The 16,238-nt window shown below is 44.2% G+C and overlaps 2 protein-coding genes across 4 annotated transcripts in view; one reads left to right on the top strand and one right to left on the bottom strand.

Annotated features, from left to right (window-relative positions):
* The window catches only part of KIAA1958 (KIAA1958 ortholog), a 266,726-nt gene extending 255,477 nt beyond the window's left edge, over nt 1–11,249 (top strand). The window contains exons 10-11 of the mRNA XM_011383644.2: nt 2,697–2,849; nt 4,950–11,249. Coding sequence (XP_011381946.1) covers nt 2,697–2,849; nt 4,950–5,009 — 213 coding nt within the window. The 3' untranslated portion in view covers nt 5,010–11,249. The remainder of the gene's footprint in view (nt 1–2,696; nt 2,850–4,949) is intronic.
* Nucleotides 11,250–14,029: 2,780 nt separating this feature from the next.
* Nucleotides 14,030–16,238, bottom strand: part of SLC46A2 (solute carrier family 46 member 2) — a 9,597-nt gene continuing 7,388 nt past the window's right edge. For 2 of the 3 annotated variants that reach the window (XM_011383642.2, XM_011383643.2), the window contains one exon: nt 14,030–14,891. In XM_011383642.2, coding sequence (XP_011381944.1) covers nt 14,834–14,891 — 58 coding nt within the window. In that variant the 3' untranslated portion in view covers nt 14,030–14,833. The remainder of the gene's footprint in view (nt 14,892–16,238) is intronic. The other variant, XM_023525171.1, reaches the window with a different exon arrangement.

Genomic DNA, 16,238 nt, shown 5'->3' with positions numbered 1-16,238 from the left:
TACAGCCACTGCCCTTCCTGGTGCCAGGGTGCCGGGGGTGATCTCATGACAGTGTATTATGTTGTTGACTCATCTCTGATCTTTAGTGAAATCTGAGGTGGAGTAGCATGAAGTTTGAAAGAACACATTTAATTATAATAGTTTTATATTTGGAAAACAAAAAAGTAACCCCTTTTTATGAGTCGTGGAATAAAGCTTAATAAAATCTTCTGACCTGAGGAACTATGCAGCTGATAAGTTATCTTTTGTGCACGTTGATTTGTAATATCGATACTGATCAGAACTAACAAGTATTTGTCGAATGCTTCATATATGCCAGGTGCCAAGTGTTTTATGCAGTCTATCTTATTTAACCTCATAACAGCCTTGTAAGGTGGATAGTATTATCTAGAAAAAGAAGCTGAGGCATAGAGAAGCCCAAAGTCACTCGTCTAGTAAGTGTTAGATGCAGTATTCAAACTCTGGAAGTCTTGCTCCGTAACTGTCTTATAGTTAGAGGAAGCACAAGGTGTTTCTATTTTCCAAAAGAGGGCATGAGTTCAATGGACCGCAGAAAACCTGGCCTTCAGGACGAGTCCCAGCTTCTCATCTTCTACCCCCCACCCAAGTAGTCTTGCCAGCGGAAGTTCTCTCTCTATGCCTCTGTGAGCGTTATGGCCTGTGAGCTATTCCTGAGGTGAGTCTCGGTGTTTTCTCACTTCTGTCACTTGCATGTACTGTCACTCTAGAGCGCCCTCTCTCCCATCATTACATGTCCCGCTTCTGTCATCTTTGAAGCGTCACCTTCGTGGTATTTCTTCAATGAAGCCTGATCTCACATTCCAGTTGGACTTGCTCTCCAGTTCCACCTCAAAATGTGCTCATCACGGGGCTCGAGAGCGAAGTGAAAGCACTTGGAGCATCTCACCTTACTGTCCAGGCAGGTTCAGTTTCTTCCCGAGTAGACCTTAGGCAACTGGAGACAAGTTTGCCTAATGAGACGCGTGCACTTTTATATTCCTCGGTGCCAGGCCTGGATTGTGTTGTGAAAATGATAAGCTGAAAATATTTCCCAAAGCGAAGCTTGGGCGATCATCACAGGCAGAGCTATAGTTCTGACTCTTAATTTTTGTGGGTCATCCAGAGTTCCCATCCCCAGACAGACCCAGGAATCTTTCCTGCACAAGAACGTTTCCTCAGAGAGCCCGGGCTCTCTGTCCTCCCTTTCCCCCTGAAAAGATTGTCTTTTCAGAGCTTTGCTTTTCCTCTCAGCAGAAGCAGTTTTGTTAAGCAAATAGGAATTGCCGTGAGGCACTTTCACCCAGATGCTAAAATGAGCGGTGCCCAGGAGAGGAATAAGGAACTGAACTGTTCCTGCAGGAAGACGAGGCTGGCCAGAGACACCGGCTCAGTGGGCGAACCAGTGAGGCTGGTTCTCCAGATGTTTGTGTGGAGTAATGGTTCGGGTGCAGCAAAGCCGAGGCAGTTCCGCCCGAGGTGGCCAACAGTAGTGGGCGAATCAGCGGGGAAAGGCAAGAGTGACTTCAGTCGTGGCATCAAAAGAAGGTCCAGTCTTTTTTTTTTTTTTTTTTTAAATTCCAGAAGCTTAAGTGCTTTGGAGAAGGTTCTTTTCCTCTCTGAAAAGAAAAGTTCCTTCACTTTTTAAGTTGCCCAGGATGCCTCATTATATCTTTCTCTCTACCTCATCCTCGTCTTGCCCAAGTTTAGTTCCCATGCCAGGCACTTTTGGATCCCCTTACCTAGGCTGCTTTGCTTTCCTTGCTCCTGGATACTGCAGCCATCTTCGAATGGTTTGGGTGGCAGATGGCCAAGTGTCATCGGCACTTTTGGAAGCCCTGAAGGTGCCCAGCTCCCTCATGTTTGGCCTCACCATTATTGGTGTTTCTGGGTCAGCTCCTTGCCCCTAAGTTCAGGGAATAAAACGTCCCTGGTTGGTAGAGACTGACCCTGAAGGTGACCCACAGCTTGGACACATCGAGGTTCACAGGCCCCAACACACACAATGTACAAGGCTCCATTAGTTGTTGGAAGCATTTACAGGTGTGGGTTTGACCCACCTTTGGGCACGTTGACCCCCTGGCCACCATGAAGTCCCCATGGAGCTCTTGAGTTAGGAGAGAAAGCTAGCTTTGTGCTTGGAGAATCAGGGCAATCATTTTCCGTTAACTTCTCACAATATTGGATGTTCTCTCTCTAGGTGGATAAAACTCACCAAAGTGAAAGTCTTGAAATTCAGACAACATAGTTCCATTTTGAGAAAGTCTTCTCAGCTTCTTAAAGAAAAACTTGAAATCACCTGCTACATTTTTCTTCTTCGTATTTCACATTCTTTTGACACACACATTTTTACACATGGATGGGGAAAAAAATAAGGAACCAAAGTTGTTTGACTCCGAATTGCAGTGTTTCTTCTTCCTGTTTGTAAGTGAGAGTGGTGTGGGTGGTGTTTTCCCATGAGTTTCCATTGTGCTTGGATGGGTTTGAAGAAGATTTGGGTCATGGTAGTCTTTTTCAGAATTTCTTCTTAGACCTGAAAACCCTAGGCCCTGCCTTCAAATAAATGCCTCCAGAAGAGAGTGTGTTTGTGGCGTTTTAATGTAGAAACTTGGCCCTTCACAAATGAGCGAGCGGAGGAGCTCGAGGCGTGAGAAACCAGTTACACATACAAAGTACCCACTTATGTGTCCCCATTCTAGGTGCCAGCGGATGTTGAGAAGTGTCAGGATCGGATGGAGTGTTTCAATGCCGATCTGAAGGCTGACATGGAGAGGTGGCAGAACAACAAGAGGCAGGACTTCCGGCAGCTGCTCATGGGGATGGCCGACAAGAACATCCAGTACTATGAGAAGGTAACGCACGTGCCGATGAGACCACGGCTCTCTCATTAAGGAAGCGTCTCTGGCAGCGAGAGCCTTTCATCAATGCCTGTCTGAAGCCCAGAAGCAGGGATCCTGCCGGTCCCACCTTTTTGCCTTACTTTATGTGTTTATTCTTAGCAACCCCTGCACGTCGTCACCCAGCTGTGCTGGATGTGGGGCTGGTTTTAGGAGCAGGGACCCCGCAGGTGCCCACAGGGGTTTCACCTTCACTCACTGCCGATGGCAGCAGCAGTTCTGTCTTCCAGGCTCTTCGGTCCTGACGGCTGTTTCCCAGAGTCAGTCGGGCCTGAAGCACAGGGCTGCCCCTAGTTAATGGAGGTTTCGGAGTTCGTTTAATGTGATCTTGGGTTACTTTAATGGAGGCTTTGGTGTTACTTTGGGGTCACAGCTTAAAGAACTGCCTGTTACAGTTCTATATATAGGGTTTCTTCACTTTTATTGTGCCATGGATCCCTTTGGTCATCTGGTGAAAACTGTAGACCCCTTATCAGAATACTGTTTGTTTTGGGGGGAAAAAAAGACTTTACAATGCTACTTTTAAGTAACCTAAAATAAACGTATGTAGATTTACAAAGGAAAACTATTAAAAACAGTCGTGTTTTCTTTTTTTTTTTTTTTTCATGAATTCCCATTATCACAAACAGGGTCCCTGTCTTGGGCCCTGGCCATGGCTCCTGCATACATGTAACATGCTTTCTGTGTGCTTGCTGTGTGCAAGGCATGGCTGTACATTACTAAACAACATGCAGGACTCTTGCCATGAAGGAGCCCTCGGTCTAGTGGAGGAAATTCGTTAATACAAGAATTCTACCGCTTCAGAGTGGGATCAAGCTTTTGAGGACCACAAAGAAAGCTGGTGTGGCCTTGGTTCCTTCATCACTGACAAAGTAGGACCCCTCCAGATCTGAGATGATGGGCTAGGGAGAAAGCAGGGCCCAGAATGCCACAGATCCTGCCCTGGCTGTCTTGCTGAAAGCAGACTCCTGGGAGCTCCCCAGGCTTCCTCATGTAGGGCGGGGGCCTGAGTCTAGCTTCTTCCGCAACCTCAGAGTCACCAAGGAAGGGAAACGGAGGGGGATTTCACCACTTCTCTCCCTGGCTTCGCCTGAGGATTCTCTCTCTCCTCCCACCTCCTCAGAACCCTTCCCCAGAGGACTGTTTTACTCCCGGGCTGCTTCTAACACAGGCCTTGTGTGATTCCCTTGTCCTCCTTTTGCAAAAGACCGTTCAAAGGGAGAACCATTTCTGCTAAGCAGGTTGCTCTTGAGGAGAGTGCCAGAGTCATCTAAGTTCTTGGCCCTTCACAGGGATCTGGAATGAAGAGGATTGGTGTTGTGGAAAGAACATTTGTTTTGGTTTTATGAGCTCTACCGCTTACTAGCTGTGTATCTTGGGAAAGTTATTTAATCTCTCTGAGTCCCATTTCACCCATCTATGAAATGTGTGTGTGAGAGAGAAATAATAATTCTACTTCATAGAGTTATTGTGAGGACTAGTTGATAGTGAATGTAAAATCCACAACAGCATTTGGACATAATGAAACTCAGTAAATGTAGCATTTCCTGTGCCATTTTCCCCTTTTGGGAGATCCAGGTGTGGCCCATACAGGCAAATCTGAGATTGGTGAGGAAGAGTGAATTTTCCACCCTCTCGGAACAGGTGGCTGGCTCATTCTAGTATGATTTACATCCTCATGCATGCAGCACCCATATCTGGAGTCATGTCTCCATCCTGGCTGCCAGCCTAGGGTCTCATCAAGGGTGTGCAGCCTGCTGTCTCTTCTGCTTTTTGAAGAGAAAGAATTCCTTTCCACTCACCAGACATGAGCCACATAGACAGTGCGCGTAGGCCTTGTAGAGGCGCTGCTGTCTTTGGTAGAGGTGGAGTGATGTATTCAAAACAAACACCTGCTATTGCCCCTGTTTCTAACAGTTATGGATAATACATTGGTGTCATTAGACAGAGGTGACCCAGCAGGATTGACAAAAGGTAGATTAGAGCAGAATTAGGGAGCCGATTCTGAAATCCGAAACTCGATGCTGATACTGTGTGTGCGTGTTGTTGTTTCAGTGCCTCATGGCGTGGGAGTCGATTATTCCACTACTGCAGGAGAAACAAGAGGCCAAGTAATTTCCTATTGGGACAGAGACTCTCTACCTACACAGGGCACGGCTCCCCACACCGGAATGTCCCTGCAGTGCCAGAGAGGCGGCACTGAGAAAAACCACAGAAACATCTCCTCGTGTCTTTCTTTCTTTTCCCCGGCTTCCTTTGTCTGACAGTTGTTTTCAATTATTATTTATTCCCTGATGGAGTCTGTAAGGCTATAGTCATCTCTCAGCGAAAGAAGCATACCTCCGTGTGGTGAAGGAACTTCCGAAATGGAACACTACAAAGATTTGAAACCGAGGGACAAAGACGACCCTCAGCTGACATTCTGACATCTCGTTACAGTTTCCTGTTTTGGGACAGCGGAGTTGCCTGTCATGGAAGAGAAGCCAGGTCCCGCTTTTGAGGGACGTGAAGAAGACATGGATAGAAGGCAGCTCTTGCGTTCTGTTGGATACATGGTGGCTGTGAAACTGACCTCTGTCGACAGTGGCTTGTCTCAGAGCCTAGAAGGAGGTGTTGGCACCTCCGTGGAAAGTCTTTACTGAACAGTGTGGCCTGTAGCTGTGAGTGTGGCCTGCTGCCTGCTCGTGATGATTGACACCTGTTTTGTGGTTTCTGGACAATTTAAATCAGTGTCTAAATGCATCTGTGCTGGAGTGAGCAAGCTAGTGTCCTTGTCCTTATGCGATGCCTCGGGGAGCTGAGGGGGCAGTGCTCCCTAGACTTGTTTCTGACACTAGAATGCAGTAGATTGGAAACTGTTCTTCTGTAAAATGAAAAAAGGTGCATTTTTCTCTGTGAAGTCCTTCAGTGTTTTTCTTTTGCTTGTCACATGTCATCAGAGTAGAGACTAGGCCTTTTAGGCAATATCCATTGTCTTGAAGTCAGAGTAGCTCCCTGGTTGTTGAGGTTTTGGGGCAGATACCAAGCCCCACCTCCCACGTCTGCTTGTGCAATTGCCTTGACTTCACCAAAAATTCCTAGTTTCATGTTATGTCCACCGAATGTTTGGGCAGCCTTTTGGTGAGAGGCTGGTATGTCGTTATTGACACAGTCGAGATTTCATAAACTCAGTGTGAAGTGTCCTACATGAAGTGCTTTAACCCTTCATATTTCCTGGTCAGAGAGAAAAGTCACTCTCTGGCTGGGCCTCCAAGATGACAAGTGCAACAGTGAACTCTTTGCTTCTAGTTAAGCTAAAGTCTCAATTTGCAGCCAAATTCCTGAGGACTGCTGGCTGCATCTAAAGTCTTTATTTCAAACTATTACCAGGTTTGCTTTTCAAGTCTACACAAAACAAGCAGACAAAAAAAAAAAAAAAAAAAATCTTCCAACTCATTTGTTTCCTTCTCCTGAAATGAAGCTACATATGTCATATTTGTGTTCTTTTTTCATTCATGGCTCATTTCTATAAAATTATAAAGCTGAGTCTCAAATAAATGATAGTATTTTTTTAAAAAATAAAACAGCTGTGCTGAGACACTGCCATATGTGCAAATACCAGTCAGTGTGCAGCATGTTGAAGTCACTTCATTCTGCTTCTAACGGCAGAGTTGACCTTGTGTCAGCCACCACTGTTATGCTGTTCTATGTCAACAACTAGTTTGGTTCTATGTCATCATGTTTGAAAAAGTCACAATTTAAGTTTAATTTTTACATCAGTTGGTACTTGACTGTGCTGTGAGACCCCATTTGTGCCATTCTTAAACCCTTTGATGTGAATTTTCACTTTGGTACAATTAGAAATGATTTGTTGAAGTAGAGGAGAAGAACAGTCCATCAACCCTGAGTAGTGATTCATTGTTTCATTCTACCTCTAAACTATTATGTTGACATGGGTATGGATGCCTGGGTCCAACCTGACAGCTTTCTGGCAGAATCGGGGTATATATCAAATAGTGGGTTGATGACCCTCTATTGCTGTTTGGCAGAAGACACTAGATTGACCCGGGAGCGAATGCTCATCTTTGGGAATTTGTGAAGCCTGCTTTATGGGATGTGCGCTTTAAAAACGTTGCCCAGTGTAACATATACTTGGAAATAACTATGGAAGGAATTATAAGAAGACTAGAGTCTAGTCTGCTGCTAGTTGCCAAAGCCCAGGGACATTTCTGTGTAAGGGTTATTTGGGGAAAAAGGTAGCACTTCAAAAAATCAAGTTCCTGGGACATATGGGCAAGGGAGTGGGGCACGTAGTCATTACACAAAATAAAAAATGTGACTTTAAACTATCCTCCTTCACAAATGCAACTTTGTGAAAGGTCAGGACTTTTGACCCATGCGTAGTGTCATGGGAGTTGGGTTCTTCGGAGACTTTCGGAATTTGCTCTGAAGGAGAACTCTCGGCACACACAGTCACATTATTGGAGGCAGAAGACTGGCTCAAAAGGGATTCGGGCATCTTGGAATTTTGTCTTTATTTGGTTGGTCCCCACGTGATGGTGCTTTAAGACACCAGAGTGGGCTGGAACAAGGCAAATTATCCTCCTTCATGCCACTGGTAGCAGAGCTGGGAAAACCAGTATGTTACAGACTGCCTTGGAGAAATGGTGTAGGCTGGCATCTGATGAGGCGAGGAGGCTGGACCAGAGGGAAAGGGACAGTAGGCAGTGAAGGAAGATCTCAGCCCTCCCCACCCCCAGGGCTCCTCTGGGCCCCTGAGGGTCAGCAGCCCCAAGCATTCTCCTCCTCATCTCCATCAGCACAAAGGGGATTCCCTGTGAGAACTGTAACCCAGAGACTTTTGTGCCAAAGACTGCCTTGTAGAGGCTCCGTCACCACATCCTTTTTGGTTCTGCAAAGTCGTGGTGCTGAGATCACTGACTCCTGCTCATGTTTATTTTCCAGGAGAGTTTTGCTTGCAGATGCGTCTTACCTCAGGTAGACGTGGACAGGTTTTGAAGCTTGAGCACACGTGAGTGGAGTGGAAAGTTCACTTTCCTGGGAAGTGAAAGGTTTCATTTACCCAGATTAAAAATCCAGGCTAAGGCAGAAAGAATTCCTGGAAGCTGAGCAGAGTTTAGAGAGCAAATGATGTTGAAGAGAGCGGTTGTGATTTGTAGCGGATATGGACATTGCTCTTCCTTACCATGTGGTGGATCTGCAAGAAGATTCTAGGCTACTCTGCTCAAATCAAGGAACCACTGCTCCTAATGGAGGGAACATCTTACACTGCCGGGTTTGGGGTTGGTCTCTCTCCTTCAATAAGACTTAATAATAATTCCTGGTGAACTTGGATAAGTGCGATTATGGGGGTGATTGGCTCGTATTTCACTGTGCTGCTCCTTGAACTAACCAGACACCTTTCTTTAGCTAAAATAAAACCCAGCACGATGCTGGAGATCATGGTGAATGTAACATGAGTTTGTCTTCATGCCAAAATTCAGCCATACCCAGAGTATGTTCTATATGTTGAATTGAATGTGTTTTCTCAGTTGCCATCCACATGAAGAAACTAAGTGAACACCTGCTGCCCATTTCTTGCGAGGCTGCCTTTTATGATGGAATGACAGGAAGTCGCACTTTGGAGGAGGGCATGCAGGCCACGGGGCAGTCTGTAAGTTCCTCTCTTAGGGTGGTATCAGCCCAAGAAGCACTCAGAGGTTGTGTGACTTGGCCCTGCCTTTGATAGCATTGACATCATGGGCACCTGGGTCTGTTTTGGTACCATTCATTGGACTGCAGAAAAGTCATTCTCTATACTCTATCCTGATTGGTGAGAAAAGACAGAGAGCGAGGTCCAGAGTGACCTCCTAGGTCTCTACCTTGAGTGGTGATTCTTTGTTTCATTCTACCTGTTTGGCTCTTGGGATGGGTTAGAGCTGGATTCTACTCCAGCTGCCCTAACGGGTGCCTCTGCTCAGAAGATGGGCTGCTTATGGTCAGAGGGGCACACCAGCCTGGACTTCACCTTCCCAGATGCCTGCTTTAAAGGCCTGTGGAAACTGGGTAATCTAATTATAAGGTTGGGGTAACAGTGCTTTGGCCATCTCCATTTTAAAAATTATGTTGGGAATGTGGATTTGCCTCTCACTTTCAAAAGTCCTCAAGATGGCAACAGACTGGACGTGTCCTCCCCTTATGTTTTCTCTATGCTCATGGCAGGTGGCATTTATCAGTAAACTTAAGGAAAATGTCATCCCCTGGGCCAGACTTACAGATCGAGCTGGGTGCATTTGTGTTGTCCTCTTCCTCGTGGTTTTTAAAATTCAGTGAATAAACCAGAAACCCATTTTTTTTAATCAACCCACTGAAGAGGTGGTTAGCCTTCTGTTTGAAGGATATCTGTTCTCCCCACAGTTGCGCAGATCAGAGCATGAGCAGGGCTGACTGTGCTAGAAAAGGTAGGGAGGGGCTTTGTTATAGGGGTTTGACTGTCCTTTCTTAGTCATATGTTTGAAATGCCTTCTGGGTATGGCTGTCTTAACCCCGTTTTGTGTGGCAGAAAAATTGTAATCCAGGTGGTTTTTACTACTATAGATAGCCTGTAAGTAAGTGCTTTGAAAAAAAAAAAAACAAACCAGTAAGATTTTTTTTTTCATGTTTAAGCATTCTGTGTATTTAGCACTTGAAAAGCAGCAAATCCAGACTTTTAAAAATGCCATAGACTGTTAAAAGTCTAATTCTTCTTTTCGAGAATTTGTCAACACCTATTCAAATGCCTTATTCTTCAACTAGTGTTTTTTAGAATCTGGATAAAAAGAGTTTTCAGAAATGTAATCAGTTGTTCAGCCTAAATACTAGCAGTCTAACACAGCTGGTCCTCAGTCCTCTTAAACAAGCCAGAAAGTGAGGTTCATAGTTAAGGCTGCCCTTTTGGGAGGAGAGAGCTAAGTATTGCTATTGCCAAATGATGTTTTTGATAATGTAAGGAAACACAGGGACCACAAAACTGTTTTGTTGTTGTCGTTGTTTAAAAGTGTGAAAGATTAATTTAGTGCCTTTTGGCACACTTTTGATTGTAGAGAATATATGGTATCAGCATCGACAAATCACATAGACACAAAAAGCTCTATAGATTATGACAATATTGAAGGTTTACCCTGATTCTGCAGAACAGTTTTTAAAGAGATACTGTGGGGCCTCAGAGCAGCGTGTTTCAGAAGGAAATTCTCCACAGGTTGAAATGCCAAAAACATAAAACCTATTGTGTTGACTCATGTAATTTAGTACATTTTAACAGAGCTTTTACTGTTAAAACCAGTGATTCTTGTACACGTACCTCTCCTGGCAGCGCCTCCCTCTTACTGCATGATTCTGGGTGCCCCACAGGCTGGGTGAAAGCAGGTAATACCTGTCAACAGCCCTGTTTGACGGGCTGGTTCACAGTCTCAGAACAACCCTCAAGTCACAAACGATACTAGAAAGAAGAAAGGGGGATTGCTTTTTCCTCAGTGAAGAAATCGGAAAAGGAAAGTAGATTGCAAACAAAAATGGGAATCGGTATGTTAACATCATGCCCGTGTCAGCTGGGCCTTCATCAAATAAACCAGCAGCTGTTAACAGTCAGCACCGTTCACCTGGACACCTCCTCTGAGGTGTGGGTCCTGTCCAGTAGACGCCCTGTCCGTTGTACTTCTGTGTGCCTGCTCCCTTGATGTCTATGAGTTGGGAGTGCGTTGAGAAATGATGCACGCCGGATATATTCCCATGAAATCGACTGCCAGCAGACTTTCTAACTTGTATTTTAACTTGTTGAAAAAGAGATAAAAATTTTTGCTTAGGTCATGTCCAAATTACGGACTTATTTTTAGAAATCATTCTTTACATTGAAAATTTTAAAAGGAAAAAAAAACCTTCCGAGGTATTGATAAAGTCCTCTGTGTAAATGTGTTCTCTTCTCTCCATGCTGCCATTAAGCCAAATCAAAAGCTGTGAAAAAAAAAAAAAAAAAAAGTGCTCGAGGATGTGTGTCGATGAGAAAGTGATTTATTTACAAATCGAAGTCTTTGTTTCATGAAGCTACCAAATTTTTAAAAGAATGTTACCTTTTTTCCCCTCGTTAGGGAACCCAGAGATTGTAAAAGTAAAAAGGTTTTGTTGCATTTTTGATGCTGGCACGAGGTTTTTGTCCACTGTTTTTCATATATCTGTGTATAAAAAATTCTGTCTGTTGTTTACTATGAGATTAGTGTTACATTTTGAGGTAAACAAAAGAATTTGTATTGCTTGATAAAATGTTAGCTTGGAAATTTAAAAAGGTTTCTTTACCTCAATTAACTTAATGGACTAATAAACCTATAAAAGATGCTTTCTTTACCTTGAGTCATGTTCTCATTTGTACCTTTTTATAAGAGGAAAACCTGCGTGCCTCTTACTGTTTTTTCTCTCTCTGAAGTTTGCCTGCAAGAATCAGGATATATGGAGCAACAGGAACATAATGTAACTGAACTAATTTTATTCTCCCATTCTTTATAGATTTATCCTCAATTTATCGTCTCCTACATCCAAAAGTTGGCACCATTTTGGGGAAATGAGAAACTACCTGGTATCTGTACATAACCATCCCAGCAAGCCTAGGAAATTACATCAAGGATTTCTTCCTACTGCATCCCACAGCAAAGCATGACCTCATATTCTGGATCAGAGCCAGTCATTTCTTGATTAATTTTTAACTGCTATGATATCATTTAAAAATCTGCAAAGAAAAAAGAAGTATCTGTGTTTCATTAGAGTGCTATAGGGTGTTGCAAATTAGAGACCAGAATGCTGTTAAGCTTAACCGAATGGCGGCAATGTACTGGAAATAGACTTAAACTGGCGTTAAACTTGGCTTACTGTTAGTAGACATCATTAATATAGGTCTGCAGTCATACAAAATGAGGCAGCAAGGTGGGATGAAAGGGAGAGAGATTTGGGATCGAATCTCAGCCTTTTCACTTACCAGCTATGTGGCTTTACACAAGTCACATCTCTCTGAACTCCAGTATTATGAACTTTGAAATAAAGACATGCCTTCCCTGAAGTGTTGCTGATAGGACTAGCAATAATATGTACAGAGCACCCAGGTGTCTGTTGGGTGCTCATTGTATACTAGCCCTTATGGGAAGACTCTTCCTATTACTTGTTTAAATATGGCCAACTTAAATATTAAGAACATTCCCACAGCAATTCTTCCTGTATGCTTTGCCATTGAAAATTTATAAGTGAGATATACTTTTTTTTTTTTTTAACTTTGGATTTAAGAGATTACTATAGTGAGGGGAAGGAGTCAGAGAAGGCTTGGAGATTTCCAGTCTAGGAACCAGGAGGTGAACTATGAAATCCATCAGGAGAAAAATATAAAAGATGGAGTGAGTTTAGATAGTGGGATGGGAAAAGAAGAATTTGGTTTGGATTTATGTTTGAGGAAATCCAAATGGAGGTGTCGATTGGGTTGTTGGAAAGAGATTTCTGGAGTCTGTGGGAGTAAACTAGATTACTTGGGGAGAGAACTAAGGACACTGCTTTTGGGGCCTCAAGATTCAGGATGCAGGAAGAGGAGGATGGGGATTCAGGGAAAGATTTTAAGGTGAAAAAGGACCATAGGTTAGAACAGTGGTCCTTAGGCACAAGGGCTTGTGGGAACACCAGTTGTTGGGCCCCACCCCTCGAGTTTGATTCCAGTGGAGCCCAAGAACTTGCATTTTTATCAGTTCCCAGGGGATGCTTATACTGCTGGTCCAGGAACTACACTTTTAGAACCCCTATGTTAGAACATCTGTTCAAAGAAATGGTGACCTGGGGAGAGTAGAAAAGGTTTGAAACTGCTACCCTAGTGACTGGTGGGGTTGCAAAGGAGCCAATACTGGGGCTTTGAGACCTCAGTTCAGGTTAAAACCCAGAAGTTTATGGCAGGGTCAATTTAGACAAATAAGGGCATTTTTCTAGATATTGAGAGCAAGCTTTTCAGGAGCAGGAATGAAGAGGCCAATGCTTAGATTCATTCAGGTTGGGGAACTGGTCAGGGACTGGGGTGGGAGGGAAGGAGTCAAGAGGAATGAGCATATTGGTGAGAGTTTAGATAGGAGCGTGGCCTTGAACTCATCCTCCCCATCTCAACTTCCGTGTTTATGTTGCTTGTCTCAGTGAGAGCCTCTGCCTTCTTCCTAGTTGCCCCAAACCCAAATCTCAGTCATTCTTGCCTCCAGCTACCTTACCCTCTCCAGTCTATCCGTCACCAGCTCCTGTTGACCTCTGGCTTCCAAATATTTCTCCCGGTGCATCTACTTTTCTCCATCCTCATAGCTTCTCGCCCAATGTCAGTCCACCATCATCCTTCACTGGGGTTACTAAAAGGGTCTCTCTGCTTGTTTCCTTTCTGCAAGTCTTTCTCATACCTTCTTCTACCAATTCATCCTCACTGCTCTTGCTGAGATACAAAGATAAGCATTCCATGTTCCTGCTTAAAACCTTTCAACAGCTATCCCCTATTCTTCTAGAGAGAAACTTTTCTTGAAGGCTTGATTTTGTGATGTTCCTCCGTACCACTCCAGTCCCATCTCTCAATTCAATCCCCCTTGATACCCCCCACTCCCTCCTTCCCTCCCTCCCTCCTTCCCTCTCTCTGCTCTCTTCACATTGAATTCTTTTATCTTATGATATTTTCACCTTCAGGCCTTCCAGATTGTTGTTTTATGTGTCAGGAATGTTCTCCAGCTTCTGACCTTGGTAACCCTTTATCCTTCCAGTCTTAATCATGTGCCACTTCTGAGAAGCCCTCCCTGCTCTCCATGTTAGCATTGATTATCGGATACATCACTACCTTCTGTTCTGTCTGCTCTGCCCGCTAGACATTCTGTTAGGGCAGGAACGGCCATGTTCTTGCTGTATCTCAGCACCTAGCATGGTGCCGGGACCTTAGTAGATGTGCCAAAAAGTTTTGTCCGTTCGCTGCAAGGGATCAGAGATACAAACCTTCTGAGCCCAAATGCTCTGAGATTTAAATGCATTCTCTAGCCTTAAGTTTTACCCCAGGATAAGAATGTCATCTCTATAGTTATAGAGGGACTCTGAACTGAGAAATAATGAGTCACACACATACTATGAATGTTGATTTTACTAGGAAGTAAGTCTGCTTTTATATATGTAGGTAAAATAAGGAGTGAAAATATCTCAAAACGAAGTGGCTCTTAGCATATTTCCTCTCTCCTCTCTCACCAACACCACTCACTTTGGGAAGTATTCAATTTAATATTCCATTAAAGAAAAGGTCTTGATATTTGCTTCTTAAAAGCAATAGTAACCACGACAACAAAACTACCTTGAAGCCAAGAGCCTGAGATCTAAATCTCTTCTGCGTGTTCACAGCTAATAAGGCCTCAGGAAGAAAGCTAACTTTTTTTTCAAGGTTTTATTTTAGTAAAAAAAAAAAAAGCTGATGTTCACTGTTGGCAGTTCTTACAAAACATCCCTTCCACATTCCTTTCAGGCTGTTGAAAATGTGTGCCTTGATTTGAATTCTCACATGGGACTCCTGGCACCACACCCAGGTTAGCTATACCTTGGAGTCTGTAAGGCAGTTTCCGGGAGGAAAGTGGCTACTATCTGAAGCCCCTTATAGCATCTGGCATGGCTGTGCATGCCGCTTGCATGTAACCCTTAAAGTTCCCACTCAACTGCCTGCAGAACCTAACGTCTGCCTAACAGGGACCATCTGAAAGCTGATGTCCATCACCAGGAAAAAGCTTTCCCCTACCCACCAGGGACCCTGAGCCAGAGCAGGTCATTCTGAGGCTGACTCTCGCTGGAACTCAGGTTTCTTGGGCAGTGGGTTGCTTTGGTCACCAGTTCCTGGTCTCTTCCTTTGTCTTCAGAGGGGTCTGGCCTTTGCTGATATTTCCAGCTCCTGCAGGTCAGCACCTTTATTTTTCTGTGATGTCTGCATATTTCAACCACGAGGCTTGTTTATAGGCCACAATGCTGTAAGAATTTACAAGAGAGAATTACAAGTGAACAGCTGGAATGGGGCAAAGATGTGCTTTCTCCTCCCTACAAACAGTGGGGAAGGCTCTAGGCACCTCTTTATCACAGATAGAATGAGAGGCTCTATCCACTGTGGCATCAGCAAGTGGTACTGAGCAGAGAAAGATGGCCCAAGGGAACTTCTCTCATTCTAGGCTTGATCCAGTCATGTAACTTGAGTCCTTTCACAATACATTTTCTTTTTTTCCTGGAATCTCTTTCTGTCTTACTTTTGCCTGAGGATGAACTCACTCCTGTATCTCAAGATCAGGTTAGCTAATTCCAAGCAGAATTAGCTGCCTCATCTTCTGCCTTTCCAGAGCCTCTTTGTCTCTTCTGTAAATCATTACATTGTTTAAAAATATTTGTAGATAAAATAATAATAGGAATTAGGAACTCTGAGTTGAAGTCTTGGATCTGTGACTTTTTTCATGTCTTCTTGGGGCCCTCAGTTTTCTTGTCTGAGCTCTAGGTCCCTCAGATTCTAAGCTCTTCCTGATAGATACACAACATCTGGAGCTGCTGGTGAGCTTCATTCCAAACCTTCTAAGGGAAAGCTCTGTGGGAACTTCTAAACACTGTGATTTCCCACCTTCCATGAGCCCCAGGGCTCTACAGGGAGGGGCACATAGTGTACTTAAAACAAAACTCATTGTATTATAAAACTGGCAAGAGGAGAGCCAAGACTTGGAGGTAGCCCGCAGAGGACCATATGAACTCCGGTTGCAGCCTTGACTCCACAGCTGACCCCCACCATGGACCACTACAGCACAACAACATGGCGATGGCCAGCCTCTGACTTCGAGGTCAGCCAACGGGCAGCATTAGGATCGGGATGGTCAGTAGTGCTGGTTAGTAGCATCGCACCCTTCTGACAGATCATTCATTCATTAAACTAGTGCTTTCTGAGTATTTCTTTTATGCCAGGCTCTCTGCTGGTCACTAAATAATCATCAACAGTTCAAGCTATGAAGAAAAAGAATAGGAAGCTTGGGGAGCATCTAATAGAAAGGTCTAATTTAGATTGAGAAGGGGATTTTTCCAAATCTTCTTTGAGAAAATGGTGTTTTAGACCACAACTGGCTTGGTCGAGAAAGTCGTGTGGCTGAGAAAGGGGGAAGAGCATGAGTGGAGGCTACTGGGGCTGAAGCATAGAGTAGGGAGGGTGGTTAGTGGCAGGGATTGGAGGCTAGAGAGGTTGGCAAGGCCAGATTATGCAGGACCTTGTGGTCCATGGTAAAATGTTTGGGTTTTATCCCAAGAGCCATGAAAGCCAAGTGCAGAGCTTTGAGCAGGAAATGACGC

This window comes from Pteropus vampyrus, unplaced genomic scaffold (genome assembly GCF_000151845.1).
Source record: "Pteropus vampyrus isolate Shadow unplaced genomic scaffold, Pvam_2.0 Scaffold535, whole genome shotgun sequence".
NCBI classification, from domain to species: Eukaryota; Metazoa; Chordata; class Mammalia; order Chiroptera; family Pteropodidae; genus Pteropus; species Pteropus vampyrus.
Note: the sequence above shows the minus strand (reverse complement) of the source record. Positions and strands in the feature narration are given on the sequence as shown.